Raw genomic sequence first — 21,272 nt, forward strand, 5'->3', positions numbered from 1 at the left:
CCTGTCAAGCTCTCTAGCATCAGTGACAATCTCTATGTCCTGTCAAGCTTTATGGCATCAGTGACATTTTCTATGTCCTTGTCAAGTTTTTTAGCATCAGTGACATTCTTTATGTCCTGTCAAGCTTTTTAGCATCAGTGACATTCTCTATGTCCTGTCAAGCTCTTTAGTATCAGTGACATTCTCTATGTCCTGTCAAGCTCTTTAGCACAAGTGACAATCTCTATGCTCTGTCAAGCTCTCTAGCATCAGTGACAATCCCTATGTCCTGTCAAGCTTTTTAGCATCAGTGACATTTTCTATGTCCTTGTCAAGCTTTTTAGCATCAGTGACAATTTCTATGTCCTGTCATGCTTTTTAGCATCAGTGACATTCTCTATGTCCTGTCAAGCTTTTTAGCATCAGTGACATTCTCTATGTCCTGTCAAGCTCTTTAGCATCAGTGACATTCTCGATGTCCTGTCAAGCTCTTTAGCGTCAGTGACATTCTCCATGTCCTGTCAAACGTTTTAGCTTCAGTGACATTTTCTGTGACCTGTCAAAAGTTAGCTTCAGTGACATTTTCTGTGACCTGTAGCACCAATGATATTTGCCATGCCCTGCCAAGCTCATTTAAGGTGATACTGGCAATTTCACTGCAATGAATGTCAATCTTTACAATTAATGACAGTTCTCAATTCACTGCCAACCTTTTAGTATCAGTTATACTATGCCAGCACTGGTAAAATTATTTTGGTCCTGTCAAGCTCTTTAGCATCAATGACAATCTGTATACTCAAACTCTTAAGAGTCATTGACATTCTCTATGTCAGTGTCAAATGCTTTAGCTTCAGTGATAATTTTCTATGACCAGTCTGTTGCTGTAGCACCAATGATGTTCACCTCATTTATTTAAGTAATGCTGGCATTCACTGCCAAATCAAGCTCTTTAGTATTAGTGATGATTATCAGTACCCTGTCAGACTCTTTAGCATAAGTTACATTCTCTGCTTCTCCTTGAATTTAACCGTCAGTGACCCATTCTATGTCTTTAGCATCAATGACATTCTCTTTACCCAGTCCAAGTCCTTTTTAGCATTGGTAACACTTTTTTACGATACCATGTTTCAAAGGCCGTAGCATCATGAGTAACATCAAAATTTACTATTACCGGTAACATTGTGTATATTATGTTAGTAGCATCTGTATGTGGTATTATTGACATCCTTTATGGCTTCAATTACATTGGAAAGGAATGACATTCCTGTCAGCCTAATAGTAAAGATCGCAGTTCATTCATTCATCATATTTCAAAATGTAAGTAACTGTTTTATGGGTTTGGCTTTTCAAAACAGGTCACCTATGAATTACAGTTTATATGACCTCATTAGTATGTAATAAAACTGAATATTTTGAAAAAAATATCTTTTGAACCTAATAACCTGACCTTGTGTGGGATGGAAAAGAATTTGTTTAAGTTGCAATGACACAGTTAAATAATGTCATTTGTTGATTGGTGTTAGAAGACCCAGGACAGAGGATGTTTTAGCCCCCAAGTTTCTAAGTTAGTGTAATCATGACTACATCCTGTGCAATTGCACCTTTCCTTTGCCGAGGTTACATCGGAAGTACATACAAATACTCAGTCACTCGGTATCACTAGCCCTAGTGTACCATTAAAGTCGAGATTAAATCAATAGCTCGTTATTTGTGTACCTCAACATATTTGTGCACTTTTTTAAGTTGATACAATCATCTTTTTTCTTATCTTTCTTTGTTATAAATGGAGAACCCTATACTCCTTGGGTTTAAGGTATCGGGGGATCCTGTGACTTTAAGTCAACCACATTTATTTCAGTATAACCACAAACAGGTGTCCTGGAGGCTCGTATATATTATTTAAAACACAGCAACCAAAGAAGTTGAATGTAACTCCATTTATTTAAAAGTTACTAAGAGGAAATATATAAATCAAGGGCTGGATGCAACACTGTTATGTGTCCTTCTGTACAGATAAGAATTTGCGGCAGTTTTACAACTCAACCTCCACTTGGTTTGCTTCCAAAAGTTACAATTGTTATAATGACAGTATTTTTTGTTGTTAAATTATGATGAAAAATTGCTAAAGACTGAAACAAAAAAAAAAACAACTGGTTCATGTGAAATAATTTAAAACAGGCTGCCATAGTTTTTGACTTCTAAGGTGATATAATTAATTAAGGTACTGGGAAGATATGTTAGATGGCTCCAGTACATTTTTGCTAAGCTTGCATAAAATTGTTCAAAATTGTACAAAGAAATTCATACAAAATAGTATTATATAAGATTACTTCTTATGAGGGAGACAAGTTGGTCCCTTGGCGTGGAGGATGTCGTCTATTATTTTACCAAAGACATGCAGTTGGTCTGTAGTCATTTTTGTCTTCCACATCTGATTCATCAGAAGAATTTGGTGAGCATTAATACTGGTATTAATAAATACTATTTTTAAAAAGTTTGTGCAAAAACATTGTATGCCAAAAGATTCAGGCTTTATAAGAGATTTTGCTGTGTTGGAAACAGTATACTCTATTTACAATTTACACAAGAGCAATACTTAATTTCTTAACCTTAAGTCATTTAAAGGGTTATAAGTTTAATGAAACTAGTATTGCAGTGCTTAATGATGGAGATAATTGCCACTGGATGACTTTGATTACGTAGAAACTGTAAACAATGAGTAAGAAAAGACAGTGAAAGAAATTCTTGACATACATAGCGTTCCTGAGGTACAATAAATAGACACTTCACGTTCCACATGAAAATTTAATTAAAACAATGGACCTGCATGATATGGGCTATTTATGAACTTGAAGGATCTTTATGGTCACTGATAGAGAATTTTATTCCTTCTTTCAGAAGACCGATTTATTTTAATCAAAAGCTCTTTATTATGTTTGTGGCAGTGTAAATTGCAATGAGTCAATATGCCTTTCTTTAAAATGACATCTCTGAAAAGAGCAAATATCTCCCATTTCCTTTCTTGTTAGACTGTTGAAAATCCTCTATAAAGCTACAACCTGTGTACAACAGTATGTATTTGAGTCTTCCCAGCAATGTCCTCTCTGGATAGCCTAGTGATATAGCATCCACCTCAGGTGCAGGAGGTCATGGGTTGAATCCACGGCTTCATCAGTACATGAAAAAATGATACCAGTACTTGGCTCCTGTGCTTTGTGCTGAACATTTAAAGAGAAACTGGCTTCCCTTCTCTCATACCCTCATGGCGAATAGATTAATTTAAGTTGTTATAGAACTTGCTTCATAGTTAACCTAAAATAAATTAGTAGTACAAACTTTACAAAGTGCCAACTCTCAGTAGGTTGCTCAGTACGGACTCTTTGCTAGTCATACAGTAAAGTCATGAACAAAATTATGAAGTCGTAAAAGTTTTAATGTGTTAAAACTGGTGCTATTGTTCTTCCAGGAGACAATTCTTTTACTTTTGCATGATTGGAGATAAATCAAGTGTAAAATGCAATAAGGTTGCTTAGTTTATAGTACCGTATTTTGGTGTGTATAGGTCGCACTTTTTCTACCCATTTTGCTGCCTGAAAAAGTTCCTGCGACCTATACGACAGAACATTGCCAGCAGTTTTTTTTTTTCGGGCCAATTTTCTGACTGTAGCTCTCGCAAAATTACGTGCATCTGTTACGAACGAACAAAATGGATAAAAAATATCAATATCGGCGGCTTTTCAACCAATAGCGGTTACTTTCAATAAAATATATCGTAAATAACCCATACAGACTATTAAAATTACGAATGACTTTAATTCAAAGATGTTTTTGCAGTCTGAATTACGTTTGTTTCTACTTTCGTTTTACTGGACGCCATTGACATGTACTCCGGGTTGGATAAAATCCGGACAGATCCGTCCTCCATTCCAAACATTGTTTATACTAATTCTTAGCGTATTAAAAAACTTGAAAGATAATTTTTTACTTTTGATTTTTTAATAAAAGAAATAAATCCAAACAGAGATATTTTGTTAATGTTTTTACTCAGAATCAAAAGAACGCGGTTAATTACATGACACGGAAAGGTGTTATAATTGCTGTGCAAACAACTCACACTTAAACTTGCATGATAACAGAATGTAAACGCTAACCGTCTGCTGCCAATTAGTGTCAAAAAGCCGCTTTTCTTTGATGTAGTCTGTTACCGATACTACTGTTGATACAAAACGGTTGGGAACGAAAATAACACTGTCCGATTTCCACCAATCAGGTTCTGATAATATTTCAGTCCGCGGCATCAATATGGCCGCCGCCATAACTTTTTGCCGGTAAATATTAAATATTGCTGGGGAAAAAATCCGAAATTTAACTGCGACTAATACGCTAGAAGTTAAATTTTCCGACCATTTCAAGAGCAAAAATTAGATGCGGACTATACATTACCGCGACCTATACACACCAAAATACGGTAATGAAAGTTGGATGGATATACATGTTCTATTTTTGGTCTGTATTTCATAATAATAAGTTCTGATATTTATTTAATAGATATTGTAAAATACAATAGCCGTATAATGCAGATTAAAGAATAGAAGCCATTTAGTTTATAAATAATCAGGTTGATATGACAAAGGTTCATACAATAACTGCTTGATGCAAGACATTGATTATAAAAAAGAGTAAATTGTTCCCCGACATGAGATTTTTGTCCTGGTGCTAAAGTTTTAATTGAGTTTGGATACCAGTCTTGAAATCCAGCTTCTGATTGGTTGAAGACTGAGCACAGTTTTGAAACTGACCAATGGGAGTGCTGCATTCTGAGACTGGTCTCCAAAGAAACACAATTTTATAATTTTCATTGACTGTGACTCAATGCAGACTTGGAGCGCCGGTATAAATTACAGACTCCGGTATATACCGGATTAACTAAATTTGAACGAAAAATATCTTAAATGTATATATTTTGTAACCATGGTGATACTAACCCTAACCTTTAGTCAGTATATTATGCATATTATACACTAAATGCGTGCGAACATGCAAAAACATGCATATTTTTGCCGTGCGCTACAATTGATAATCATTTTCGTGCATGCGCAGAAGACCGCTCCAACTCTGCAATGAGTTACATCGATTTTCATCTAGTAATAAGCCTTTTATATTCAGTAACATCACTTTATGACCAGACTGCTTTTTTTCTTGGGGATGGTCAGGTAAGGGTTTGAGCAGATTGTCCAGCAGATTAAATTCAGTATTTAGTTCTACAGATCGCAGGGTTGTAAGTTCTATCCCTAGCTAGGCAAGGCATATGATCAAAGACATTGTGTATGAAATAAGTTATCCTCCATCTCTGTTCGTGTTGAGATTCAAGTTTACAGTTACTTGCGGAGAACAGGGTAATACTGGTACTGCTTGCTGTTAAAAATTATTACTGAAATACTGTTAAAAACGGCGCCAAACCTAACAGCAAAATTGGTCAGATGAAATAATTATAAGTTATTAGCTTTGTATCGGGAAATATGCACGAGTTCTTCAGCGAAAATATTGCGCGACTTTAGGAGCGCAATATTCTTCCACTGAAGAACGAGAGCATATTTCCCGATGCAAAGATAATAACCTTTTTATTACATGCGCATCCACACGTATAAATATTAAGTAAATACCATAAATATTTCAATAGCCTGAATAGGATTGACAATACAAAACTAAATAGAAAAAAATAGTACAACAACAAACACTGAATTACGTCACGTACCCGATATGAAATTCAGGCGTCAGTGTATGGAAAGATATTGACGTTTCCGGTACAAGTGTAATTTAACGGGGAATAGAAACGAGTATGTAATAATGATACATATGCATGGAAATGGGTCGGTATACAATAGCATAATCCTTGATGAAAATAAGTCTCAACTTGATGCACCGGCAGCTAAAACAACATGATAGTAAATCAATTAACGATTGACGTGACAGACAGATTCAATGGCTCTACGATTGATTGTCTAGGCTATAATATCATCCTCTTAAAGATCACCTATTGATGAACATATTATATTTTTTTCTGATACATCTCTTTAATAGATTTTCTTTGCATGTTCTTAAGGTTCTTAAGGACGTGTTATATTGTTGATATCTTGACTGGTTACTGTAATTGGACTACATGCCTATGTTTGTGAGTCAACTTTTTTGGATTGATTAAAAAAAAGAAAACCTGGAAAATGCATGCGTATGGGAAAAAAACCAAGTCCCAACAGATTGTTAATACATAATTAATGGGAGTGATACATTACCAATCTGTGGAATAAAAAATAATTAATGATATTGTCCTCCTTGGAAATGTTACCAGCCTGTATAATTCTGGTTTGTGCAAACATGGGATATGATATGATGTATTTTAAAAAGATCAAGTTTTTACACTAGGGCATTAATTTTGTAAGTTAAATTGGAATGATATAATGTTTAAATTAGAGTGCAGAATAAGCAAGTGTCCAGTTATTTACTGCTAGTGAGTGCTGCAAATAAAAATCTAAAGAAATAGAGAAGGAGATATGAATTTTTGTTTTCTTCTACCAGCTGTGCCTATATTAATTCACCCTATATTAATTCAGGGCAATGTGACATAATGTTGAAATGGACTATACACTATAGGGTGAGTTCCTTGGTGTGTAAAATTTGACTTTCTTTTTTAGTTTATTTTGATTTAGATTTTTCTGTTATTTGAATTATCTCCCTTTATTCTGCTAATATTGTTATGAAACATCATTATGTAAGTTCATTTTATTGTGTCCTTCAAAGAAAGCTTTCCCATTGTTAAGAAGAAATAACAAATTTTGTCAGATTGTGCTGCTTGTTTCATAAAGACTTATTTATAGACCAAACAACAAAGTAACTGTTAATATTTCGATAATGCACACAAAAAAATATATCCTTGGTTTGTTCTTTTAATGGTTATTTTAAGAAGCTTATGTTAGTCAATATTAATTGCCTAATTGACTTCAAGAAGGGGGCTTATTACGAGCCATTCTGAAATTAAATCCTTTAAACTTGACAACTGACTGCAAAACTTATGGATTTACATATGATTAAACAGTAATTTGTCCTAATAATGAGTAATTTTATTGTTTGAGTGACCAAGGACTTATTCAGTATCGGTTGAAAGCTTGATTTTGAGAAGCCGTTATATTAAAGTTTGGTGCTTTTTAGTGCTGTTGTCTTTCTAATTTTGGGATTTCATCATGATAAAGTATACAAGAATGGATAGAAGAATAGATAAGAATGTGGAACTGAGGTTTTATGTTTTTCATAATTTACTTGTAAGTACATGATGATTGAATCAGTTAACTCAATGTAAAGCACAAGTCTTTAAATATTCAGGGCATGTTGACTATGTTCTCTGTGACAATTGGCTGACGACAGTTTGCCTGTCATCAATGCACATCACTAACTGGGCAGGGAGCAAGTTAATAATGGTAAGAAATCCAGGAATCCTGGTTAGGTAGTAACTGACTGCTGTATGTAACCAAAATGCCAATTGCAAAATGATGTTTGACTAAAAATAACAAGATAGGACTGCAAAGGCAAAAAAGGCACAATGGTTCATTTCACTTTTCACAGCTATTTGAGTCACAGTTGCAAGAATGAACAGGACTGGTACTTAACCTGTTCTAAGAAAACAGTATCTTAAAAGTTACAGCAGTTTAGTGTTGTTTATAGAAGGACTCGAACCCAAGGTCTTTGAATTCTGTTCTAGTTCTAACCAAAATATGTCAGAATTTGTTAAAGAAATTCTCCTTTAAGCTTGACTATAATTATGAAGTATATGGAGAGCTATTCTACTTGACCCAGCATCCGTGTCCATATTCCACGTCCACACATTTGTTAAAGTTTTGGTTCACTTTTTCTTTATCTTTGTAATTACTTGATGGATCTTTTTCAAACTTAAAATAATTATTCCTCATCAACTACCACATCATATGGCACAAGAGCCATAACTCTTAAACCATTATTTCATTAATTATCCCACTTTTTACTTAGAATTTCACCCTATTTCACCCTATTTCTGTTTTTACCAAAGATATTTGACTCAAACTTAAATATAGTTGTTCCACATCATCACCAGACACATCATATGATACAAGGGCATAATGACCCTTGCGCCAATTTTTCATGACTTTTTTCCCCTCATTCAGAATTTCAGATTAATTTAAAGTTTGTGCACTTTCACTAAAACTTTATTACTTTCATTTTGAAATTGATTCAGACTTAATTTAGTTGTCATTATTATCATCATCATCATCATCATCATCATCGCATGACACAAGGCCCATAACTCTGGTGCAAATATTAAATTTTCATGAATTATGTCCCTGTTTTCCTTAGAAATTCAGTTTAGATTTGATGTTTTTCACCATATCTTTGTTGTTACTAAATGAATTTGATTCAGACTTTAAATGGTTGTTTCATATAATCACCTACATCATATGACACATTCCATAACTCTTGCTGCAATTTATTATGAGTTATGCACTCTCTTTACTTAGAATTTCAGTTAGTGTTTTGATGCACTTTTGCTCTATTTCAGTTATTACTAAATAAATTTGATTAAAACTTAAGTATTCTTCCAAATTATTAGCCACATGATATGACACAAGGTGCATTACTCTTGTTGAAAGTTTCCATGAATTATGGCCCTTTTATATTTAATTAATGTATTGAAACACTTTACCTCTATCTCTATTCACTAAATACATTTGAAACTGTACAATATCTTCATCCACATTTGAGTCATTAAACACAATAGTGGCAGCTCCAGCTTCCTCAGATGTGCCTAATTCCTTTTCAGCATCGAAATAGTTGAGCGCACTGTCTCCTGTGACAGTTCTTGTTTGAAACACTTCAAACACTTAAGCATATGTAATTATTATCATTCTTACAGATTGAAAGTTAAACTGCTCTTTAGATAGTAGCTGCTGTTACAGAAAAAAAGTAAAGGCTCATCTATTATATTAACTAAAACTGTCAATTTTTTTGAGATCTATCTAAAGTTGTCACCTATTTCTCAATGATGATAGCAAAGTAAATTGAATTTGGTTTCTTTTTCTTCAGATTATTTGATATGCTGTCAGTCAATGGCAGACAACATTTTACCTTGAAAGTTTTCTTTTATCTAATTAAGAATATTTTTATAGACTGGGTTCTGTTACATTACAAGATGGCGGTCTTGTGAGATTTCAGCTGTTACATGATCTAAAACTAATTGAAACTTTCTAAGTGGAAAGATACTTCAAGTTTTCATTCATTTTAAGACTAAGAGTTAGTTTAGTTTATTGTAATTTGTTTTATTTTAGCTCATTTATCATGAAAGCTTCACACTTAAATCTTATTTAAACCACACTCCAGTCCATTTCCTGGAAACTGCATTACTGTTGTCATACCAGAAGGTGCCACCATCACCCCATTGGTGCATAAACACACAACCCTTTGGTTAGCCCACAGTCCTCTGCTCCCAATTAAGTTTTGTTTGTTGATGTAATGCTTTGGTGTCATTTAAACATACCATGCTTTCAAATGGAGAGAAGCTGTCATTGACATTGTTTTCATTAATGTTTCTGTATTTAGATTGTCAAATAGAGGGAAACTGTCATTGACATTTGACTTATATATCTATTTTTAGATTGTCAACTAGAGAGATTTCATATATTTAATATCTTTATATTGACAAATAGAGAGATGCTGCCATTGACATTTGACCTTGAAATATTCATATATCTATTTTTAGATGGTCAAGGAGAGGGAGGATGAATTGGGCAACATGGACAATCAGAAACGTATGGAGCGTGTCCAGGACAAATTCCCTTATGATGATCTTCAGCTTCGTGACCTTGACCTGCAGGTAGCCTATAATTTTGATTTGCCAATTTCAGTAATCCATTCTTCAGATAAAAATGAAGCCAGTTAGGACAATGTGTTCATGCACTCTTGTCATCAACATAAAGTAATAACATGTCCGTGCACAAACAGTTCACAAACTAGAGCAGTAGGGTTTCTTATGATAAGCTCGGACCCAAAAGCTGCAGACGCACACTCCCATGGTACTGTAATAAACTTAGTTTTGTTATGAAAAGGAAAAGAAAGTGACTAAATAAACTGATATAATAATATAGTCATGCTTTCATTAATAAAATCAAGATTAGGATTTTCTGAATAAAAAAGAAAAAGATTAAAAAATAAAAATAAAGCCTATGTTCTGAATAAATGCAAACTGAATTTTTAGTGTTGTATCAGATGTATGTTGATACAGTAACTTGCATAATTCATCTGGGCGTTAAGCAACTTTTTCCGACTTTAAATCATAATAATTACTCAATAAATTGTAATTAACAACATATTTTTTACATAGAAACGTTTTGAATTGAATGACAAATGTAAATAATTTTGGGCGGGCGGTGGATGAGTAGCATTAAGCTCACCTTGTCCACTCAAACTCTAAAGTTTGGATAGATTTATTAAAATAGAACTGGGCCTATAGATACCTCCTAAATTTCTATAATGAACTTTTCCTTCTTTCAATTTGGACAGTACTATTAACTGTTAAAAGGGGTTTTTACCAAAAAGATACTGACTGAATGGTGAACAGTACAGATCTTGATTAGTCTGCACAGAAGTGCAGGCTGATCATGATCTACACTGGTTGCAAAGGCAGAATCAGTCATGTACATATTAGGATTGCATATGGAGACATTAGGGTCAAGGCCACTAAAATAGAAAAGCAGACTCTGCTCAATTAATATAGGATCAAGCTTAGCCTGTGGTAAGCTTATATAAATACCAGGATTGGGATCGCACATGGAACCAGACTTTTCAAAAAATGCAAAAACAGTGCCAGCTTAATAACATGAGGTACTTAAAGATAATGAAGAGTCAATGAAACTTATACAGTAGGAGTTTATAACAGTTGGGATTAGATATACGACCATTAAGGTCAAGGTCACTGTTACTAAAAATAGAAAAAGAAAACTGTTTCAGCTAAAGTGTAAAGAAAATCAGTTGAAACTTGAGCTTTAGGTAGCAAATACTTAGATTCAAGGGACTTATTGAAGACACGGTGATTAAGGGGTTACTGTTTAGAAACCAGAAAAAATACACCAGTTACTCATTTAGACGTAGCTTTATTTGTGTTTTCATTGCAATGTGAAAAACCCAGTTTTGTGGAATTATTAAGATTTTTAATGACAAATTTATGAAAGTTAGATGCAAGGTAGATGGAATGGTCTCAATTTGGCTGAAATTGATATTGAATTTGAAAGTTAATTTGGGCCGAGTTAGAATGATTAATGGTCAACAGTTCCTTGCCTTACTGTAAAATTGTTCTAACTGGGTATGAATAGAGTGGCATTTATGATAGTCTTGTTCTGCGTCGACTGAAGTGCCGGTATGTCCTTCGACACTCCACTATCTCTTGGTCAAGTCTAAGCATCTAGGCAAATAATGACTGATACCTCTATATTCAATTTAAATCTTAAGGTAATTGAAAAGGATTTTGTAATCCAGTCCAGATTTATTAATTTTACCTGAAGTGACCAAATTGTTTTGATCTGAACGCAAGTTATAAACGGCAAAAATTCAGGGTCATTTTAAGAATTTTTTTGAATCCCCTAAAAGTCAAATAAGGTGAAAAAGTTGTTATGATACGATGCTGAAGAATTAAGGGATTATGGGTAATGTCCGGTATGGATCAGGCACCTGGTATGGAATGTTTTAAGTCCTTAATGGTGGCTATGCCAAGGTGAATAATTGGAAATATCTTAAGATTGAAGGCTTATATATCTTACAATGAACTATTAATCAGGTTAAAGTCATAGTCCCTCATTTGGTCCACTAGTTATAAAACTTGTTTGATGACCTGAGTAAGTGTGGAAATTGTCCTGTTATTCTGAAATCAGTTGTATGATTTTGGATTTAGAGCAGGAAAGTCGGTGTTCTGGTGAACAGTGGGAGATTTTGAAATAGTTTGAATTATATCTTTTTACAGTTTATACCAGCTAAACTTCTAAAATGGACTGATCCATCATTCAGTTTGGGCAGTACCACTTATTAGTCCCCTACTGGTTGAAAACCAGTTTCGGGGACTATAGGAATGCACTTTTCCGTCATTCCGTCCGTCCGTCTGTCCGTCCGTCCGTCTGTCCGTCCGTCCGTCCGTCCGCAATTTCGTGTCCGGTCCATAACTCTGTGATCCATGAAGGGATTTTAATATTACTTGGCACAAATGTTCCCCATGATGAGACGACGTGTCATGCGCAAAACCCGGACCCCTAGCTCAAAGGTCAAGGTCACAATTGGAGGTCAAAGGTCAACAGGGCTTTTTTCCTGTCCGGTCCACAACTCTCCCATCCTTGAAGGGATTTTAGTATTACTTGGCACAAATGTTCCCCATGATGAGATGATGTGTCATGCGCAAATCCCGGACCCCTAGCTCAAAGGTCAAGGTCACAATTGGAGGTCAAAGGTCAACAGGGCTTTTTTCCTGTCCGGTCCATAACTCTCCCATCCATGAAGAGATTTTAATATTACTTGGCACAAATGTTCCCCATGAGGAGACGACGTGTCATGCGCAAAACCTAGACCCCTAGCTTAAAGGTCAAGGTCACAATTTGAGGTCAAAGGTCAACAAAGCTTTTTTCCTGTCCGGTCCATAACTCTCCCATCTATGAAGGGATTTTAATATTACTTGGCAGAAATGTACCTCATAATAAGACGATGTGTCATGCACAACTTTCAGACCCCTAGCTCAAAGGTCAAGGTCACACTAAACAGTCAAATGTTAACATAGCATGAACAGGGTCTGTTTCGTGTCCGGTCCATAACTCTGACATTCATTAAGGGATTTTAATATCACTTAGCACAAGTGTTCCCCATGATGAGACGACGTGTCATGCGCAAATCCCGGACCCCTAGCTCAAAGGTCAAGGTCACAATTGGGGGTCAAAGGTCAACAGAGTTTTTTTCCTGTCCCGTCCATAACTGTGCCATCCATGAAGGGATTTTAATATTACTTGGCACAAATGTTTCCCATGATGAGACGACGTGTCATGCGCAACACCCAGTACCCTAGCTTAAAGGTCAAGGTCACACTTTGAGATCAAAGGTCAAGAGGATTTTTTTCCTGTCCGGTCTAGAACTTTGTCATGCAAAGCAGGATTTAGATATCAGTTGGCAATTTCCCTTTGTTGTTACTATAAATAACTTACATGATAACATTTTTATAATCAGCCAAAAAAATTCAATATGAAAACAACTGTGGGTTTTTATATATGCACATTTTAATCCAAGTGTGTTGTTATAACATATTGTATATGTAGTACAATATTGTTTATACATCATTGACAGATATCAGTTCATTATGTTATACTGCAGTAGAGAAAATTAGGTGCCTTCCAGTAGGGGACTTTGTATTGCATGGCAATACTTCATTCACTTGTTTTTCAAAGGTTTGTTCACTGAAAATTTACGATTGTTTGTAAGATGAGAAAGTATAACTATAAATCTGAGTGCAGAGCATCCTGGAGGAAGGGAGGTGTGGTGCAGTAATCAAGTTTGATGCCAAGCAGCATGGTTAAGGAAGCTGACCATTGGTTCTTAAAATTTGTTAAACTATACCACTTTTTGAACAAAACTAAAAAAAACTCCAGCAGAAGTTATTTGAACATGCAGATTGATATTTTGAATGTTGAATTTCTCCTTTAGTGGAAAGATTTCTTTCCTGGAATGTGAAGTTTTTGATTGTCTTAATAGAAACACCCACAGGCTGGTATTTTAGGAACAGTTTTCAAAAGCGGTTGTTGCTACGTTTGATTTATTAAGTTGTAAACATATTAGACAATCCTGATTCCAAGTTTATTTTTGAGAGAACTAGTTTTTTTTGTAATTACAAGTTGCTATTTCTAGAAAGAAGAGATTCTTTCATTGTCATTTTATTTAGAAGATTTCTTTTTTTGTGAAAATTATCTGTCTTTTTGTTTTGTAATGGACTTTGTTCTTGCATGAAATGTCAAACAGTTACATATACCATTTTGCATCCATGGTTACCAATGATTTCCTAAAAGTCATTGCATTGAAATGTTCACAAATAGAAATTTTACGCTTAATTATTCATTACTTTAAAAGTAATTTGCCAAATCTTCCTCCAAAATAGGGATGGTTTTACTATCAATTAGTAAACGAGAAATTTAAACATACGATCACACACCTAGTGGGACGTGAGGACACATACCAGCAACATGATTTTACTCCAAACCTACAGGTGTACGATTTTAACATGCATTTAACAGATTTATAGTTATAATTTCTCATCTTACAAACAATCGGTCAACTGCGACGGTATGCCAGAATAAAATTAGTATTGCGAGTTTGTGTACACTATGCAAATGGTTACGATACGATATTAAGAAAGCCCCGATTGTTTAAAGAATTTGTCCTGTTTGGTACAGGACTAAATAAGATAATCTGATCGTATGATATAGATTAAATCCGATGTATACTAACAAAAGAAATGTCCATCGTTTCACCTTCTAATTTGGGCGTTAAAGAGGGTATTATTCCACTTTTATGCACAGTGTGAACTGCTATTAATCTATGTGTAAAATAATGAATAGGCCTTTGCCCTGTCACAGTTTTGTACCTTTTATTAAGTACGAGGGATACAAACTTTAAAGCATGTGTTATGACAAATTAGCAGATACCATCGTCAAATTAACAATTTTCAAAAATGTTTTGGGGGACATAAATGAATAAAATATATGTTTTAAACAAACTTTCAAGCAATATTGACTCTGGATAAGTCGAGAATTACGTTTCACAAAGGTTATATTATGTTAATATCATTCTGCCGATTCAAGTTTATGAACAAGCTGGATAATAACCGTTGATGACATCTGTGTTTTAAAAGTGAGAATTAACCCTCGGATTTTTGAAGTTTGAACTTATAAATTAGTTGATCCGCTGGTAATTAAAAGAAAGACTTCATAGGTGAGTTTGATTTTCACTTTTAAAGTGTGTATCAAGAAGATATTCAATTTTATACGAGTTCAAATTAGGTCAGAGATGATTTAGTGTCGGAACGTCGTTATTATGACATTATTTTGTGAAATTTATGACTGTTTATTTATGTTAAGCAAAGATGCTAGGGTTTTGCATACTGATGAATAATAATTGCATATTTTTAGTAAAATTTTCACAAATGCACTTAAATACTGCATTCATATGCAAATAAACCTAAAAATAGAAGTAAACATGACATTTTCACCCAATAATTTACATATTGAGAACAATGTAAGTCTCTAAGATTTCGCAAAAGCTTGAAGTAGAGATGTTTTGGCTGTGTAAACCCAGTGGTCATGGGTATGAATCCCAATACGGCCATGACCATAAAACAGCAGTCTGAGGAAGCAGTCCCAAGAAGCAAACATTTGAATGAATTTCAGTATTTCTTTACATTTTGCCTTGAAAATGCACTTTGTTGTTGAATAAAATATAATAACTGATGATCCACAATGTCACCATGACCCATATATCAAAAATTCAAAATCAGCTCCAGTAACAAAATTCAAAGGGTGATCGCAAAGCATGAAGTCATGAAATAGTCGTAAAGATATTCTTATTCTTTCTTGAATTTTGTGATGCTAGAAGAATTAATGTTCCATCCCATAGTTTCATATAAATTTTGATTTACTTGGTTATCCTAAGTATTCAGGAATGCAGAGGCCCTGACTGCGGTTTGTAATATGGTCTAGATAAATTTATAAATTTTTGAAATTTTTTTGTAGATGTATGAATTTCTGTTCTTATTTTATGAAACAGATTCGTGTATACTCCATCCTTTAAGTCTGGATATTACATTATACATTATAATTATTAACATTCATGGACTTCTGCTTTGATATTTTTTTTCGGAAGACGTTGATTTCTGAGTTAAAATTTGACTGCAGGTCCTCATTTTACGTGTTATGTAAAATTTAGAATATTATTTTGTGATAAAACATGATGAAAGATAGCATTTTGTTTTGATATGTGGTAAAAGTGAAGAATTTTATGTATCTTTAAATAATTTGATAGAAAAAAAAATCAACGTCTTTCATTCTTTTTCTGTTTTATCTAATGTGGAATTGTGATCGAAGTGATTGTGCATTTCGAGGAAAAGTTTAGAAAATGAATCTGCTGTCTGATAGTAAAGAAGTGTTTCGCTATTCTCTGTTTTTGCTAAATATTTATTTTTTATAGGAAAGTAGTCTTTAAAACACTTTATAGAGAGGAAAAAATATTGTACCTCTAGTGTTTCTATTTTTGAAATTTATTATACATAAATGTAAACAGATGTATTGAGATTATCACTTTAAATTGACCCTTGAACCTGTGGCAGGAGATAATCCAACTTTCCGAAAATAAAGCGCTATCTGAGTCTTTATTGTTTACTTGACGAAATGTTATTACGGAATATCTGCATAAAGTACCAAAATGTGAACGTTCTTGTACGGAAAAGATTTAACTGTGTTATTTAAACTATTAGAACTGTGATTTCTTTACGGATTATACCATGTTTCGGATATACCCACATAGACGTACAAGAAGTGCGGATTTGTTGGAATATGGGGATTTGTTGGAATATGGGGAATTATTTACGCTTACCAGTATTCCAAAGTCAGAGAATACGGTAATGAAATAAAAATGTAACTTTAAATATTTATTAATGTAATAAGATATAATAATTTTATATGATAATGCATTATATTTAAAGAATAAATTTTGTTTTGTTTATTTAGACGATACCAATCTATGCTTGAAAAAATGCATTAAGTGGCACTTTGGATCTTCCTCCAACATCAAAGGCTTGAAAAGTTGCCATAATATGACCTAAAAATGAGTCGGTGTGAATCAATCCCAAACAAAAACAAAATTTAAGCCAAATTTGGAATTCTTTAAGAATTAATGAATATTAGGTTGATGCATGTGTTTAATTTAGTTGTCTGCAGCAGTCTTCTTTCTGTTTTGAAAACTCATTATTGTAAGGTGATCAGCATTTATGATTTCTATGCTGCAGTTCTTGCAAAGAACTTCTGATTATAAATACACAGTCAATTATAATAATTTATTAATTAATTGAAATTTTATCGTAAAATATTCTGGGTTATTTAAATTCTTTAATTGGAATGTAAACATTGTAGTTTGAGTTTATCATATACGGTCAAACAGGTATCGCTCTAAAGAAATTAATTGGGGATGTAATAGTTTGATCAGATGGTGGCATTTATCTAAACATGAGATAATCCTTTTCATATTTATTTTGCTGTTGAATTACCCCAGATAGAACACAAATTTGATAGATAGGTTTAAATTGTATCTATATACGATATACGTTGACAAGTATTGATCGTATCGGGGACATCTTTGGAACGAATTGTGTAGAAGACGTTGTAGCAATGACAGCGCTATTTGATTGTAAATGTTTACATTCATTTAAAATATTACGAATGATCATTTTGATCTTTCGTTACTCTTTCAAAATATATAAACTTTTAATTTTCTAATTTATTTTGTGAAGATTTGCATAATATTATATTTGTGCATGAATTTACATTTAGAAATGCAAATATAATCTTCAGATCTGATGTTATTTATCATTGGGTTTGTTATTATTAAACATAGAACTCTGGAATCATTATTTTTTAGGGGGAACTACTTTTTGTCTGTTTCTTGGTTGAACTATTATGAAAATGCTAAAATGCACAATTTTGTGCCCCCACAAGCTAGTTTCACCTGAAACCACAAAATTTTATGCGAATGAAACTACAGTTCGTCACCTTAGCGCAAAAAGTGAATAAGTCCTTTAAGTCAGTGCAGTTATCCACTTCTTGCGTTGAGGTGATGAGTTATTTATTAAATAATTTCATAACTTTTAAGTTTGCTGTTAATTTGGTGTATGGAACGTTTTTCTTGGTTTTTCTTGAGAATGTCAAACTTTTCTGTTAGACATATCGGAAGTTTATATAACTTGTCATAAAAATGATCTATGCCAAAAGGTTGCTACCTCGTTAAAGGAATAGCTGGAAACATTCTGGTCCTTGTCTAGCAATGTTACAATTTCCCATGGTTTGGCAAAAGACATTGACTGAACTGAAGATATTCTTACTAAACTGTTAAAAGAAATTGTATCTACGGAAATGTTTAGTTTTATCAGCCAGTAATCAGGTCTAATTACTGATGCCCGGAGAGTTAATATAAACAAGATTATTTATCCATTTTGACCATATTAGGTTATCAATGGTTTTCAATTGCCAAGGTTGATATATCGTAATGATTGTATAATATTTGTTTATAATCATCAGATTGTTAATGATTTAATAGATATATAGTATGTGTGCAGAGGAAAACAGGTCAGCATACCCTTGTTTATAACCCGGCTGGAGCCCAGCCTCTGACATTTTGTGAACAGATTCAGTCAAATTTACAGTGACTTTCAGATGCATGGCAGTGTGTCAGGAATGCCCTGCACAATTTAGTGAGAGTGATTTCAAAAATGAAAACAAATGTAAGGGGAGGTAATTAAGCAGAATTAAATCAGTTTCATAATATCACCAACATAGTTGTTTAAGTTGCAGTTAGTCATATCTTGCATCTCATTTTCATGTTAGGAAGTTGTTAGTTCTCGGTGGGGATTTCTATTACTTTAAGGGAATTTAATGAAAATTGGTCTTAAAAGTATAACACTTGCCAACCAGTCAGTCAGCTTCTTAAAATCTCAAAAAGAAATCTTTTTTTCCTGCGCTTATTTTGTGTCCTCAAATATGTAAATGAACTGATGTTGCAATGTGACAATTTTCCAATTTTCCGATCGTCTTCGTTGGTGTCTTCCTTCCATTTCATAAATCGACTGTTACATCAACATAATATCAATTGATAACGATGTCAGTAACATGTAAAATCTTCTTGAGGGTGTTTTATATATTCATCCCGCCAGATTAAAATCGTATGTGACACGCTGGGCAATTTATCGGGTGAGAGATCAGGCGGAAGAAGATGAAGATGCTTTTCTTAAAAGAAAACATTTGAGAAATATTTCAAGCGCTAAATATTCAAAATATGTCTGCAACTTTTTTAACAATGTTCGATAGCTACTTTATTGAAATATAAACTTGATGAAATTTAAGTCTGTACTATTGATAAAGATCTTAAACGCCCTTAAATAATGCATTTATATTCTTATTTGTAATTTCTTTCACGCATGAAGCTAATATACATACAGATGAATGAGTCAGTCTGTGTATAAGAAAACATTTGAATTTGTCTGACCGATTTTCATCCATTTAGCTTCAGTAACTGAAAATTTAGCTTAAAGACCCACCACAGAATGTGCTTCCTTGATGGTAATTATACATAATTTGCATAAAGAAATGAGAAAAACAAGACTCTACTTTTGGTAATTTGTCAGGGTATCTTGCTAAAGTAATATGTCAGTCAGTTTGTATACAACCAGCCACTTTCTCGGGACTAACATTTAGGGAATTTTTTTTGGCCTAAAAGTGAAAAAAGTCGCTTTAAATATGTTCAAACTGATCAAAACAAGTGGTGGGTGGATGTTTAACTAATTGACATCAGTGTCATGTTATGTTAGGTGATAAGTTACTAGCACCCTATGGTGTATTATTGATGTTCATTTAATGTTCCCAGCCCTTAAACATAAAGTGAACTTTAAGTAAAGATTATTAATGCAAAATAATGACATGTGTTTCAGGCTTACCTTCCATTTTTCTGTTAGGTAAAGATTCCCATCTTTGCACATGTTTTGAACTTGCAATATAGGTTTTACATGTGTTTTACGAATACTACTGAATGTATTGTATGTCTGAATTCTGTCAAAATTTTAAGAATTTGTTGCTGTTAATGCAAAAGATTAGTGTTGCTGCTTATACAAAATGCAACAACAGGATAGACTCCATTGTAAAATAACAGGATTATCTCTATAAAAAACAAAACATTGTTATCTCAATAAAAAATAACAGGATTAAGACTGGATCAGCTCGTTACAAATAAATCAGCCAAAATTTTCCATCACAATTTTAACGTCTGTCGAGTATTAGCAAGATTACGGGTATGCACTTTTATTTATGGGTATTTTGGGCATTTTTTTATGGGTATGCACAATTTAGGACAACGTAGGATTTCTTTCATTATTTCAGTAAAAATGGGTGAGGTGTCGAAATTCAGAATATTCAGATTGTACCTCAGTTCAGTCATACACCTTCAGAAGTTGTGCTTGTAAAACATAAGGTTACAACACACGAAATAGCTGTTTTCTTCTTTATTCTGTATAAAACTGACATTATTTCCAATGGCCGCAGCACACTAATAATCAGAACCCATTTTAAATGTCTGTAACTTGCATTTTCTTGAAGAATATTGTTAGTGCTGAATAAAAATCAAAAGAAAAGTGGGGGTCCTGTTTGATGGAAGAAAAATATTTTCAGTCAAAAATCAGCTAAAAGCTGAGACCCCAAATTGTAGTGATGGTGTATAATAAATTCTGCCATGTTATATATTATTTCATTATGAAAATACTACCTATATGTCAAACATAGATCTGTCATGTTATTTCAGTAAAAGAACAATGCAAAGAAAATAAGGAAAATAGCTCTACAGAGCAAAAAAACTGAGGACTATCTGAATCCGCCATTTTTTCCATTCTGAGGACTTATAATCTGAATCCGCCATTTTTTCCATTCTGATTTATGGCAGACACTAAATAGGAAAACTGTCACATTGCAACATCATTTCCATTCCATTTTTTTCTGCGCCATTTTCCTATTTAGTGTCTGTATGCCATAAATCAGAATCTCTTTACATGGGAACATTGTAGTCAAAAGATATACTTACTTCACTAGTAAATTACCTTTTTTGGTAATATAGTGTTATTGAATGAGTGTATAAATTAGTAATTTTGTAAATTTTTATTCATGTCTCCTTTTATCTTATATAAAAATAAACTTTTTATTTTAATTTTACGTCATGTTTGTTGTAAAACTATGTATTTGACTTTCAGTGTCTTATTTATACTTATTAGTTTGTACCGAAAAGTGTGATAAATGCATACAATTTAAATATAAATAGGAAAATGCATCACAAAAAAAACATTTAGCAGCTTCTGTATTTATATTCATTTACATTTGACATGCTTAAGATAAATTGGACATTAAAGAACAAACAAATATAGAAAGTCCCACTGACACATTAAAAGAAAAGAA

At 33.4% G+C, this 21,272-nt stretch overlaps 1 protein-coding gene across 3 annotated transcripts in view; it reads left to right on the forward strand.

Moving 5' to 3' along the window:
• The window catches only part of LOC123551571 (uncharacterized), a 100,423-nt gene that overhangs the window by 36,150 nt on the left and 43,001 nt on the right, over positions 1 to 21,272 (forward strand). The window contains exon 3 of one of the 3 annotated variants that reach the window (XM_053541047.1): positions 9,758 to 9,871. In XM_053541047.1, the coding sequence (XP_053397022.1) occupies positions 9,758 to 9,871 (114 nt within the window). Of the gene's footprint in view, positions 1 to 9,757; positions 9,872 to 14,855; positions 15,007 to 16,555; positions 16,688 to 21,272 lie in introns of those variants that run through there. The other 2 variants (XM_053541049.1, XM_053541048.1) reach the window with 2 other exon arrangements.

This window comes from Mercenaria mercenaria, chromosome 4 (genome assembly GCF_021730395.1).
Source record: "Mercenaria mercenaria strain notata chromosome 4, MADL_Memer_1, whole genome shotgun sequence".
Lineage (NCBI taxonomy): Eukaryota > Metazoa > Mollusca > Bivalvia > Venerida > Veneridae > Mercenaria > Mercenaria mercenaria.